General features: G+C 43.1%; 1 protein-coding gene across 3 annotated transcripts in view; it reads left to right on the top strand.

Annotated features, from left to right (window-relative positions):
- DENND1B (DENN domain containing 1B) overlaps positions 1-10,630 on the top strand; it is a 186,023-nt gene extending 175,393 nt beyond the window's left edge. For all 3 annotated transcript variants that reach the window (XM_064147138.1, XM_064147137.1, XM_064147139.1), the window contains 3 exons: positions 6,401-6,480; positions 8,445-8,661; positions 9,831-10,630. In XM_064147138.1, coding sequence (XP_064003208.1) covers positions 6,401-6,480; positions 8,445-8,661; positions 9,831-10,382 — 849 coding nt within the window. In that variant the 3' untranslated portion in view covers positions 10,383-10,630. The remainder of the gene's footprint in view (positions 1-6,400; positions 6,481-8,444; positions 8,662-9,830) is intronic.
- The last annotated feature ends 2,850 nt before the right edge of the window (positions 10,631-13,480 follow it).

Here is a 13,480-nt window from a genome sequence, read left to right on the forward strand (position 1 = left end):
ACACAGGAAGGTTTTTGAAGGCATCTTTTGAAACATTTAATCTCGAATTATTGCTTGGATCTACCCTGGCCTAGTGTCTGTATAGCTAATGGAAGAACTTCTTCCTCATAAGAGTGGTGAGAGACTGGAACAGGTTGCCCAGGGAGGTGGTGGAATTGCCATGCTTGGAGGTTTTCAAGGCTGAGCTGGATGTGGCTCTGAGCAGCCTGATCTAGTGTGAGGTGTCCATGCCAATTGCAGGGGGGCTGAAACTAGATGATCCTTGAGGTTCCTTCCAGCCCTGATGCTTAGAATCATAGAATCAACCAGGTTGGAAGAGAGCTCCAAGATCAGCCAGTCCAACCTAGCACCCACTGATGGTGACTCCCTTACCTCTCTGGTCAGCTCATTCCAACGCCAATCACTCTCTCTGGGAAAAACTTCCTCCTAACATCCAGCCTGGACCTCCTCCCCCTCATTTCAGATAAATGTAGACAGCAATGAGTCACCCCTGAGCCTCCTCCTCTCCAGGCTAAACGCCCCCAGCTCCCTCAGCCTCTCCTCACAGGGCTGTGTTCCAGGCCCCTCACCAGCTCATTTGCCCTTCTCTGGAGACGTTCCAGTGTCTCAACATCTCTCTTGAATTGAGGAGCCCAGAACTGGACACAGGACTCAAGGTGTGGCCTGACCAGTGCTGAGTACAGGGCATGAATAACCTCCCTTGTGCTACTGGCCACACTGTTCCTGATGCAGGCCAGGATGCCATTGGCTCTCTTGGCCACCTGGGCACACTGCTGCCTCATCTTCAGCTACTATCCACCAGTACCCCCAGGTCCCTTTCTTCCTGGCTGCTCTCAGCCACTCTGTCCCCAGCCTGTAGTGCTGCTTGGGGTTGTTGTGGCCGAAGTGTAGAACCCTGCACTTGGCCATGTTAAATCTCATCCCTTGGCCTCTGCCCACCCATCCATCCTATCAAGGTCCCTCTGCAGGGCTCTCCCACCCTCCAACAGATCCAAACCTGCTCCTAACTTGATATCATCTGCAAACTTACTGATGCTGGGCTCAATCCTCTGGTCTAGATGATCAGTAAAGATATTGAACAGGACTGAGCCCAGCACTGATCCCTGGGGAACACCACTAGTGACTGGTTTAGAACCACTTCTGTGATTCCAATTGGTATCCCTTGTACTTCTTATGCATGTTTGTACCATAACCCATGAAAAGAAGAGGATTGATGAAGGGAAAGATTAGAAACTGCACTTCTTTTTTTAATCTCTTCTTTCCCTCTTCCCCATCAGTACCAGCCCCTGTGGAATGTTATGTGAAATTCTTTTTGGTGATTTCTGTTATCCATTGCTTTAGGCCACTGTCTTTAACTGCAAAGTAGTAAGGTAGCAGGTTGTGCTTAAGTCAAAGTTTGACTGAGTAGTCTTTTGCTTCCCTGCTGAAAATGAAGCCATGATTACATCCGTGAGTGGGAGGATAGGTGAAATAAAATACTTAGCCATCAATAATAGTGCACATGGATTTATTTTGATTTCTTGTACTGAATAACTAATCTCTAAATATTTAAGTAAAAGGAGAGGGCACTTCATAGGTTTAAGCCATAGCAGATATTGCTGTCTGCTGATGTATTGAGCATCTAATAAATGTGAAACTGCACGTGTGCTGCCATTTATCAGAAGTTTGTTTCTCACTTGGAGGACAATTAATAGCAGCAGCCTTGTTAAACTTCCTGCCTTAGGATCAATCAATAAGCACTCATTCCAGAAAGCTGTGCTTCTGAAAGGTCTAGCATTAAATAAAAAGCTGGCATTTCACAGATTGACTTTTGTGCCTAATCAAGAGTGTAGCTATCTCACATTTAAATCTTTCAGCATTCATGTGTCTGCTCTACATTTTTATATCAAAGTAGTGCATTTTGTGAGACCTGTTCTCACGTTGTTTGGTTCTCCCTGAATTTATGCTGTCAGCACCTTCTTTTCCTGGTCTGGGTGGTCAGCGTTTACCACAACTGTACAAGCAGCCCACCACTTGCAGAATGAGAGTTTTGAAGTGGGCCAGAAAACAGAGTGCATGCAAAAAAGGAGGTAGATCCCCACACCAGCTGCAGTTTTCTTTTGCCTTAGTGTACATACAGGCTTGATGCTTCAAGAGTGCCTTGTGGAGAACACAAGCTTGTTATATTTAAGTGTAGTAAACTCTAATATTCTGAGCAGGATAAGGGATGGATTCTAGCACTGCAGTGTACCTAAAAGTGAGAAGAGTTTGACTTAGCAGAAGTTCATATTTTGGTATAAAGCAGATGTGTTATACTTTGGAAGATGCAAAACAACTGAGCAGCTTAAGGACATTTGTTGCTTTATTTTATAGCAGAACCATGACAGCAGTCACAAAGTTCTGCTGCAGCAAGAGAGAAGTGTTACCCTATCGCTTCTTGCAGTAATAAATTGAAATGCTCTGGTTATTATTAGAATGCTGATCAGGAAGGAAACTGAAGTCTGTCTTTTTTTCATAAAAAGGTATTAAAAAAAGGGTGCACACTTCAAAATGCAGAGAAGACAGAAACTAAAAGCTTAAATAACTGCAAACAGCAGGGTACGTCAGGAATGGGGAGCCCTCTTAAATGGCTCGGACAGCTTTTGCAGGTGCACGTTACTATGTCACTGTGCCTGGTGGACTGCTGAGAAAGATTTATGGTGCTCCTTTTGGAATTTATTAAGGGTTTCTTTCTTTCTCTGCAAAGTAGTCTGCATATGCCCCTCCTTTGCACTTGTTTTTATTCCAGCTCCAAAAGGAAAGGCGCACATTCAGAAACGTGTGTTGCTGGTTCTCTCCATGACTTGCTTACAGAGCTGTAAACTCTGGAGAATGTTGTTATTTACAGCCAGATCGCTCTCTTTCTCTCGCTTTTCTCTTTCCCCTCTCTTCTCCTCTTCCCCCTTCCCCCTCTTCCCCCCTCCCTCTTTCCCTCTCTCCCCCTCCCTCTTTCCCCCTCTCCCCCTCCCTCTTTCCCCCTCTTCCCCTCTCACTTTCCTCCCTCCCCCTTTCTCTCCCCCTCTCTTTCCCCCTCTCCCCCCTCTTTCCTCCTCTCCCCTTCTCTATCCCACTCTTCCCCTCTCCCTTTCCCCCTCTTCCCCTCTCCCTTCCCCCCTCCCTCTCTCTTTCCCCCTCTCCCTCTCCCCCTCTCTCTTTCCCCCTCTCCCCCTTTCTCTTTTCCCCTCTCCCCCTTTCTCTTTTCCCCTCTCCCCCTTTCTCTTTTCCCCTCTCCCCCTCTCTCTTTCCCCTTCTCCCCCTCTCTTTCCCCTTCTCCCCCTCTCTCTTTCCCCTTCTCCCCCTCTCTCTTTCCCCTTCTCCCCCTCTCTCTTTCCCCTTCTCCCCATCTCTCCTCTCTCCCCCTCTCTCTTTCCCCCCTCCCTCTCTCCGTCTCTCCCCCTCTCTTTCTCTCTCTCCCCCTCTCCTCATCTCTCTTTTCCCCTTTCCCCCTCTCCCCCTCTCTCTCTTTCCCCCTCCCTCTTTTTCTCTTTTCTCTTTCTCTTTCTCTTCCAGTATCTCAACATCTCTCTTGAATTGAGGAGCCCAGAACTGGACACAGCACTCAAGGAGTGGCCTGCCCAGTGCTGAGGACAGGGCAAGAATAACCTCCCTTGTCCTACTGGCCACACTGTTCCTGAGCCAGGCCAGGATGCCATTGGCTCTCTTGGCCACCTGGGCACACTGCTGCCTCATCTTCAGCTACTATCTACCAGTACCCCCAGGTCCCTTTCTTCCTGGCTGCTGTCCAGCCACTCTGTCTGATGTTATTCTTGCTCTCACTAGCACACTTGCATGATGCCATTGATAGCTGCTGTGAGGAGGGATCACTATCTGTGGGGTTTTTTTGCTAATTCTAATGAATTTTGTTCAGCTTCTGTTTCTCAAAGGCAAAGCCTTTCTGTTTAATCTTTTTTCCTTTGTGTTTTTTTTTTGGGGGGGGGGGGGATTTTTCTTTGTTTTTCTGAGTCTTTAAAAATTTGCTCCTTGAAACATTTATTATTTCAATGAAATAATAAGTGAGGGAGCTGGGGTTGTGCTGCTTGGAGAGGAGGAAACTATGTTTATAGATATGTAAGGGGTGAGTGCCCAGAGGATGGAGCCAGCCTCTTCTCAGTGATGCCCAGTGACAGGGCAAGGGGCAGTGGGTGCAAGTTCAGGCATAAGAGGTTCCATGTGAGCCTGAGGAAGAATTTTTTTGCTCTGAGGCTGACAAAGCACTGGAACCAGCCACCCAGGAAGGTTGTGGATATCTCCCTTTCTGGAGATATTCAAGAACCATCTGGATGTGTTCCAGTGTGATCTGCTACAGGTGGTTGGGCTCTGGCAGGGAGGCTGGATCAGATGATCTTTCAAGGTCCCTTCCAGCCCCTGACATTTTGTGATTCTACAAATCAATGAGTGCTGTCTTGTGGGATTTTACTTCATAGACAAAGTTAATCCATCTATAGATGCATAGGTGTTGGTTTTGGATTTGCTTTCAATCATTGTCCAACGTTTTTCAAGAACCTTCTTTCCTGCAAAATATTGTCTTGATGTTGGTAGAAGTGACTATGATGGCAGCATCTAATTCTGATGCAAAAAAAGTGAGACACAGGCAGGGTTTTGCAAGTCAATTCAGGGTCGGAGCTTTAATTACAATGAATGTCACATTAGGATTTCCTTGGGGAGGTAGTGGATTACAAGTGTTAGTGAAACAAAGTATTTTAGTTGTCCCAGTGAAGATAAATAAAGCTGAAAGCATTAACTGTAGTTGTGGCAGTAATTGGTAAGATAACAAGTTAACAATATCAGTTTATCATCATAGAATCAACCAGGTTGGAAGAGACCTCCAAGGTCATCCTGTCCAACCTAGCAACCAGCCCTATCCAGTCAACTAGTGATTAACCTCTTTTAATTGCAAAGAGTGATGACCTTCCTTTAGTTGCAAAGAGTAATATGACTGATGGCAACACAGGTGGAAATGACATAAAGACCTCATAAAACTGAAAAGAGTTAGAAATATCAAGTTGTTTTCCTTGCATTGCATCTGAGAACTTCTGCTCAATGTGAAGCTTAGTTTGGGTTCTTTCATAGGTTTTAGTTCTCTAATAACTATTTTCTCTTCTATCAACTGCTACTTGGTTTAATTTCTGCTCAATGTGAAGCTTAGTTTGGGTTCTTTCATAGGTTTTAGTTCTCTAATAATAATTTTAGCTTCTGTCAACTGCTACTTGGTTTAATATCTGCTCAATGTGAAGCTTAGTTTGGGTTCTTTCATAGGTTTTAGTTCTCTAATAATTATTTTCTCTTCTATCAACTGCTACTTGGTTTAATTTCTGCTCAATGTGAAGCTTAGTTTGGGTTCTTTCATAGGTTTTAGTTCTCTAATAATTGTTTTCTCTTCAATCAACTGCTACTTGGTTTAATGCATAAAGGGCCATATTTCCTTTTTGGGGATGAAGAACTAGGGGCAAAGTGGTATCAGAACTTGTTGCTGTAGTGAAATCTTCACTTGTTGAAGAAGAAAAATGTGTCAGTCCACAAAAAAGTGAATGTAAAAATGTTTCTGAAGCTTATATTTACAGCTTAGCTCAATATACAAGCAGATATTTACAGTATGTACAGTTATAGACAGAAATATACAAGGTAAAAGGCAATACAGAAACACAACAGCCCTCCCAGAAACCTGAGTCCCCAGGAGGGGCTCCCAACCACCCTTCCACCTTCTCTCAACCATACCCCAGTCCTAAAGAAGAATGAAGGTTCAGCCAGGGGGTTAGGAAGCAAAGTGGATTAATCAGAGAGATGGCAGAGAGGCTAGGGAGAAGTGCAGCTCAGGCAATGCCCCAAGCAGAAGTGCCTTATCTATGGCTGGATTCTTGTTCTTCTACCTCTCAGCAAGCCTATGAGTGAAGTAGGCATCACTCTTGTTTTCCTTTCACAGCCTGTCATCTAGTTCTTCTCACCAAAATATTCCAGCTAGCTTCAAACTAGCACAGATACTCGAAAAAAAAAAATTGTCTTCATGCTTAGTAGATCACAGCCAATACTTGCCAAACATTTCTACCAGTAAACCACAGTGCTTTTTGTGACATGTCTTCAAGAAAGGGTATCTGTTAGATTTGCTTTTCTTCCACTTGGCAGTCTTCTGCTAATCAAGGTTTTGCCTAAGTAGTAAGCCCCTTTGTAGCCTTTGAAGAAAAAAACAGTTCTCATGCTCTTTAGTTGATGATGCCTGAGGACTACACATCTTCATCCTCTTAGAACAAGCTTTGAAAGCTTGACTGATAAATAGTTTTCCTTGGCAAGTGCTGAGGAAGTCTTAATGAATAAAGTGACAGCCTCCAAATAAGTAATGTTTAATTAGAAAAAATAAACATGGCAATGTTAATTTTCTGTTTTCCAGACTCGTTTCAACCAACATCTCAGCAGCCAAGATTGTGCCTTGGATGAAGATGATGATGATGAAATGGAAAGAACAAGCAAGTAAGAAGCCTGTTTGGTTATGTGTGTATGTTTTGGAGAAAGGGTGACCAGTGTTACTGAGTCAAGTTCATATCAAGTGATGCGTGTCCAGGCTGCTAGCTTGATTCTCACTCTAGATGATGTCAAGTAGTTTAAGATTAACCCTGTTTTGAGAAAGAGGGACAAGCTATCACATTTTTTCATTATTTGTAGTGCCTACAGAAGCTTGACACAATCATCAGACTTAAACTCAGTGTTGTGGATCTAACAATGGAAAGTTTTCTGAAGGGTCTGAAAGAGAAATATTGCCTTGTGAGTTCTATATCGAGGTCCTTCTAGTTGTTAGAGGAAAATCCTAAGTTTAGGCTTAAGTTGGGTTGAGGTATTCTCTGGTTGAGCTCAGGAGGCTAGTTTTGGTAACGAACATATGGATGTAAACTGTGAAGTGCCTTTAACACAAAGCTTAAGCCATCCTGCAGTAGGGAAGAGGGAGCTAGTGAAGTGCTCAAAGGGTATAATTAAAACAGCCATGGAAATACCCTTTGTAGTGGCATTCTGGATAGGCAGTAATAGGGAAAAACTGCAGTAGTGTGGGAGTCAGATGAATCAAAGGAGACAAAAGCACCAGTCTTCCTGGAAGACAGGCAGTACTGCAGTAAAACTGGCCTTATGACACAAGAATAGTGGCAGTGTTAGAGCCTTGCCACTGGAACAAAGTGTGTGGCTAGGTCAGCTGGAAAGCTGTAGCACCACTTACCTAAATATCACAGGATCACACAGTATCATCAGGGTTGGAAGAGACCTCACAGATCATCAAGTCCAACCCTTTACCACAGAGGTCAAGGCTAGACCATGGCACCAAGTGCCACGTCCAATCCTGCCTTGAACAGCTCCAGGGACGGCGACTCCACCACCTCCCCGGGCAGCCCATTCCAGTGTCCAATGACTCAGTGAAGAACTTTCTCCTCACCTCCAGCTTCAATTTCCCCTGGTGTAGCCTGAGGCTGTGTCCTCTCGTTCTGGTGCTGGCCACCTGAGAGAAGAGAGCAACCTCCCCCTGGCCACAACCACCCCTCAGGTAGTTGTAGACAGCAATAAGGTCCCCCCTGAGCCTCCTCTTCTCCAGGCTAACCAATCCCAGCTCCCTCAGCCTCTCCTCGTAGGGCTGTGCTCAAGGCCTCTCCCCAGCCTCGTTGCCCTTCTCTGGACACACTCAAGCATCTCAATGTCCCTCCTAAACTGGGGGGCCCAGAACTGAACACAGGACTCGAGGTGTGGTCTAAGCAGTGCAGAGTACAGGGGCAGAATGACCTCCCTGCTCCTGCTGACCACACCATTCCTGATGCAGGCCAGGATGCCACTGGCTCTCTTGGCCACCTGGGCACACTGCTGGCTCATGTTCAGGTGGGTATCAATCAGCACCCCCAGATCCCTCTCTGTCTGGCTGCTCTCCAGCCACTCCGACCCCAGCCTGTATCTCTGCATGGGGTTGTTGTGACCAAAGTGCAGCACCCTGCACTTGGAGGTATTGAACCCCATCCCTTTGGACTCTGCCCATCTGTCCAGGCGGTCAAGGTCCCGCTGCAGAGCCCTTCTGCCCTCCAACACAGTCACATCTGCCCCCAGCTTAGTGTCATCTGCAAACTTGCTGATGACTGACTCTATGCCCTCATATAAGGTACAAACGAGGGAAAAGAGGAACTGTAGTACCTGGAGGGAAGATTTGGGAAGTCATATTGAAGTGACTTGAAATAAGTGCTAGAGTGGTTGGGGAAGAGTCAGGAGCCAGAAAAAAAACAGCTAACCATAGCTGCATCTCCATAGATATCATTCATCTCTGTTTAGGAAAATTTTGAGTACAGAGAAATTCCAGGTTTGTGTTCCCTTTAGAAAGTTTTGGAATGCATTCTCCTACTTTCCTGCAGGAGTGGCTGTAAGAAAATGGCTCTTACATTCCTAGCTGATGGAGGAGTTTTTGTTTTCAGGTTATCGTCAGAAGACAGTGAAGAAGCTTCTGCTTACTTTTATGACAGTGATGATTCTGGTGAAGCTGGAATAACTCCTCAACATCAAGGAGAAATGGACTTGCTTGGGGAGATTTTGGACACGCTGAGCACACATAGTTCGGATCAAGGGAAGCTCTCAGGAGCAAAGAGCCTGGATTTCTTTAGGTCAATGGATGACATTGATTACAAGACCACGGTTAGTTTTCTGCTCTCATTTGAAAAACAATTCCAACCCCTTTGTAGTGGAATCCTGTGCAGCTCAGATGTGGCATCATCATCCTTAGAATGATTAGTCTGTTTTGCCAGGGCTGCATATCAGTACACCCTTGCTTGCCACTGGATCATGGTTTTTAACCTGACAAGAAATGGGTTACACTATTATCCAGTTCACCAAGTCATACTTAAACAGCATTTTTTTCCTTGTAACAGTAACCATATGCAGAGCTGTGAGTAATAATTTTCTTAATCAGATAATATTGTATTTAGCTGTTCAATCTTGTATTTCTAGAGCTGGTTTTAGTCTTTTTTTTTCAATGCAGTTTAGAAGGTATTTATTTCCATTTTCACCTCGCATCCTTACACTAGTCAGAGTGACATGGTGATGTTTCCATCTTAAGTTAGGGAATCCATGAGATAATAGAATCTGAAACACTGATAGAATAGTACTGGAGAGCTTTCTAAGAGGCCTTCTTGATCTGTGTTTAGTTAAGAGTTGTGCAGGTCCTGTGGTGTAAACAAACTGCTTGTCTAAACCCTCACCAAGTCGCTGCTGTGATGTTAGCCAAAAAAACAGAAGTGCTTTTGAACTCCAGCTCCTATCAGCTGTCCAACATTTCCTTTTGCTGAAACAGATCTTACTGTAGAAGATTCCTTACTGGAACAGCACATTCCAAAGCAAATACTTAAAAAGCTTGTAAAACTTTCTATTAAGACAGTCACGCAGGGGTCACATTAATAAAATGCCCATTTTTGTTTCTTTGGCCAAAAAACTTTAATATCAAAAGCTGGTATAATTAATTACTGAAGCAAGGAGGAAATACCATCTGGTTTTAATTCTAGTCCAGCTCCTTTTCGTTTTATAGGTACAAACCAGCAAAGTGTGCCTTTGTTCACTGTCTAAACTGCTTGGACAGAGGTTGAATGCACAGGGGAGGCAGAGAGCCTTCCTCTTGACAAAAGGCTAAGAGATGGAACGGTCTGGTATAAAAACATTTGATTTTACATTGCATTTGGGATTGCTCTTTTGTAGTCTTGAACCCTAAGAGGGTTTCATGATCTAGGAACATACAGAATCCATTACAGTATTTGTTTCCAAAGTGCACAAGATGTTTCTTGTGATGCCAAACACATGTTTTCTCTTCCTAGAACAAGTCAAATGCACCTAGTGAGAGCAACCTTACCCTGCTCTGCAGCAGTGCTAATGATCAAGCAGAGTGGAACCACGGTCAGGATGACAGTGTCCTCCATGGGAAGCAGCTCCCTCCATCGCCAAGGAAGCAGGTTTCTTCTGGTGGCCATAGAGACTCTCTCGCAAGGCTGGAAGAAGAAAGGAGTGCCAAGACCTTTATTACTGACAAGGTGGACACTGTGGGTGTGACATCACCATCTCCAGTACGACCAAGTGCCCAGTTTGCTTCTGTAGAAAGTTTCAAAGCAGACTATTCTTCCTGTAAGTATGCAAAGCAGAATGAAACACTAAGCAGTACCTCAGAAGATCAGCTCCCAGCAAGTCTTACTCAACATCCATCCATTCTGGTTCCTTGGGAGAGAGATGGAAAGGAAGGCAACGAAACTCTGGAAGAGGGTGGGCTTCTTCAAGAAGTGGTGTCATTATGTAAACTGAGTTCTGCTTTTCACTATGGTTTAAATATTTCAAAGGATAGCTTATCCAGCAGCAGCAGTGGAAATAAAATGTAAGAAAACAACGAGAAGAGAAGCTTGACTCCCATCAGAAGTTTAAGGGAGAGACTACTCAGGACTCCATCTAGCTCCATATTACGTGATAACCAAAAGACGAATAAGAGACCTTTGACCACAAAAACAATTCTCTTCAGCTGAGTATGCATCTTCTACCTTGGGACACCCGCTTCTATGTTTACTCAGTTCATTTGTTGGCTGTAGTTAGGTCCATAAAATGGAACTAAATATATGAATGCACTCTTAAATCAGGTACTAGTTAGTCTTTGTGTTAAAAATACAGCAGGTGTATGGTGCTTCCTAGCATTTACTTCCTCTAAGCAGCAGGAAAGGTATCACCTAACAGGTAACCAGATTTTGAAGGTACTATATTAATCCCATTAGGCATGAAATGAACCAAGCAATCTGATTTGTCTGAAATGTACAAATGTTAATATTTGCAATGAATAATAATTGCCTTAATCTTTTTGAGAAGAGGTTTAACTGTCTTCAAAGACAGATACAGATGTACAAAACAGCAATAATGATTTTCAATGGCAAGAATTTGCTTCAGCAACGCAGGGAGGAAAGGGAACTTTTTTTTTTTTTTTTTCAGATTAAGGAATTCCTTGTGAGTGTAACTTGGAATTTACTCCAGACTAAAACTGTGGCCCTGTCTTCCAGGTTTCCAAAAGGTAGCACACGCTTTTCCCTCTTCTGTAAAGTCTGTGAAGTGCTGAGTTATAATGTGACATTTATTAACGTTCGTTTACAACTAAGACACTTTAAAGACACATTATCTGATTTCCCTAGGTAGACTATTTCACCTGAAAACTTTGACAAAGGAAAGTGTAAGTGGAACTGATAGATTTCTGTTCTTTGTTTATTTCCTGCACATTCGAAAACTGATTTGTGCCTCCTCTCAACTATTTGCTTTCCTTTTTTTTTTTAGGAGCTACCTTTTTGAGGGTAGTCATATTTAAGTAGTGACCTAAATCATGACCTAAATTCACCTGTTACACTAGAAAACTAAAATTATAGATTTGAGTTGAGACTCCATACATCCAACTCACTTGTTAGCCAAGCTGAACAACCAAAGCTCTCTTCTTAAATTCAGCAAGGGAGATTAAATGGACTCGATTTATGTTGTATTTAGAACAAGCACTTGGCCACCTTCTAGCAACATTCCTGAGGAGTTTTTGGCTATTTAAAGTCTGAAGATTCCTGCTGCTATGTGGAGCAGCTCTTCCCTTTCTATTTTCTGTTTTCCTCCTCTTGACATTTCCACCTCTCCACTTTACCATACATTCGCTGTCCTCCACAATAGCTCAGGACTGGAAATACATGAAGCAAATTTCAGCAGAACATCTGGCAGAAGTAACAGGTGGATATAAAACGGTTGCAGAGCAGAATGCTCAGCTGCTCTGCTAAACCCATGTCAGAAACCTTGTTTTCCTCTCTCTCTCTCTTTGGCATGAATGGTTACTGTTAATCTCAGAGTAAGCCTGAGTGCTCAGATGAGAAAGCTCCAGGGCAAGCTCTTGGATACTTGTTAATGACTCAGTAGAGGCTTTCTTCTCCTTTTGCTGGAACTAAACATTACCCAAAGGTAACGTGTGTCTTAAGAGAGTTGCTAAGAGAAGGCAAGCAACACAAAAGTTTTTTCTTCACTCATTCTCATTCATCTCTTTGCATATTTTTGGACAAGAATTTCAGAATTCACCTTTTCTTTTCCTCTGTGCCTGACACGCTGTTTCTGTCCATGGTTTCATCTCAGATAATACTTTGCTTTCTTCATTTATTAAAGGTAATAAACAATATTTTAATGTCTTAAGGAATAAAAACAGAAGGAAAAAAAATGCACATTATAGCCATCATCACTTTCAACAGCCTCGAATGTGTAAGCCCAGGAATGCTGCCAGAAGCTGGTTTACAAAAAAGCCTCTCTGATAGAAAAATCTTACTGGCATTGCATGACAGTCAGGCACTGTACTCCTGTTGTCACATAGATGATCCTATTGTCACCTTTGTGAAAGAAATCTGAAAGTCAGGAGAGGCTGCTAGTATTCTTATGGTTATTATAAGGATGATAAAATTGCAAGCTTGCTAGTAGGATAGCTCAAAATGGAGGCATTGTAGCAACATTTCACTGTTTTGATGAGTGCAAATGCAGGCTGAAGAGAACTAAAGCAGGTGAACTAAAAGATGGAAGGAAAATCTCAACTCAGATTCTTTCAGTCAAAAGCAATAGTTAACTCTGCTTAAACCACATTGTTTCCTTTCTGTTTATAAAGCCCACAGAGTGTTTACAGTCATTAAATTTCATGTCTTTTTGTTGTTGTTTTGAACCTTGTATGGGCTAAAACATTGCTCTTTTTGTTTTTGGTCTGGGTTGAATTTAACTCTAGGTACATCTTTAGCTCAGCAATATTGCTGCATCTTTTCCACTTGCTCTTCAGTCATCTTTTAAAAAGGCTAATTTTTGTGCCTTACTTCAAGAGAGTTACCAGTTACCAAATAGATAAGAACCCAAACTGATATTTCCACTTCAACACTGTTCTCCTCTGTCCTTGTGACAATATAAAACTGTTGATACAGCATTTTTATTGCCACATTGGGTTGTATATTAAGAGAAATTGTCCAGGTCCAGTACTTTTTACAAGTTTTATACTTGTGTGCTTTCTATTTGTGGAAATCCTTTTAGTGTCTTTGAAAAAACATTGACATTTGCCACCAGCTACTGGTGAGAGCTGAATTCTGCTCAGCCTGAGCTCCTGTGGTTGCCTTCAGAGGCATCTCTTCTTTTTTTTTTTCAGGATCTCAAAAAAATCTTTCCATTTCTCCTGGTTTAAGGGAGGTACCAGGTGATTTGATCAAGCTTTGTGATGTGTTACATGCAGGAACAGATTCCTGATGGAGAAAGTCAGACTAGGGCTTGAATTTAATATCTTCAAGCTTGTTTTGCAAAGGTGTCTGCCTGAAATGAGCTGTATCATACACCTGGTTTGGGAGGCAAAACATAAGAGCAGTAGAAGAAGAAAGGTATTCCTGGGTTGTTCCTTTGGGGTGTGGCAAAGCAGAGCCTGGGAGTCCTCAGGAGGGATAATATGTTTGTGGAA

This window comes from Pogoniulus pusillus, chromosome 8 (assembly GCF_015220805.1).
Source record: "Pogoniulus pusillus isolate bPogPus1 chromosome 8, bPogPus1.pri, whole genome shotgun sequence".
NCBI classification, from domain to species: Eukaryota; Metazoa; Chordata; class Aves; order Piciformes; family Lybiidae; genus Pogoniulus; species Pogoniulus pusillus.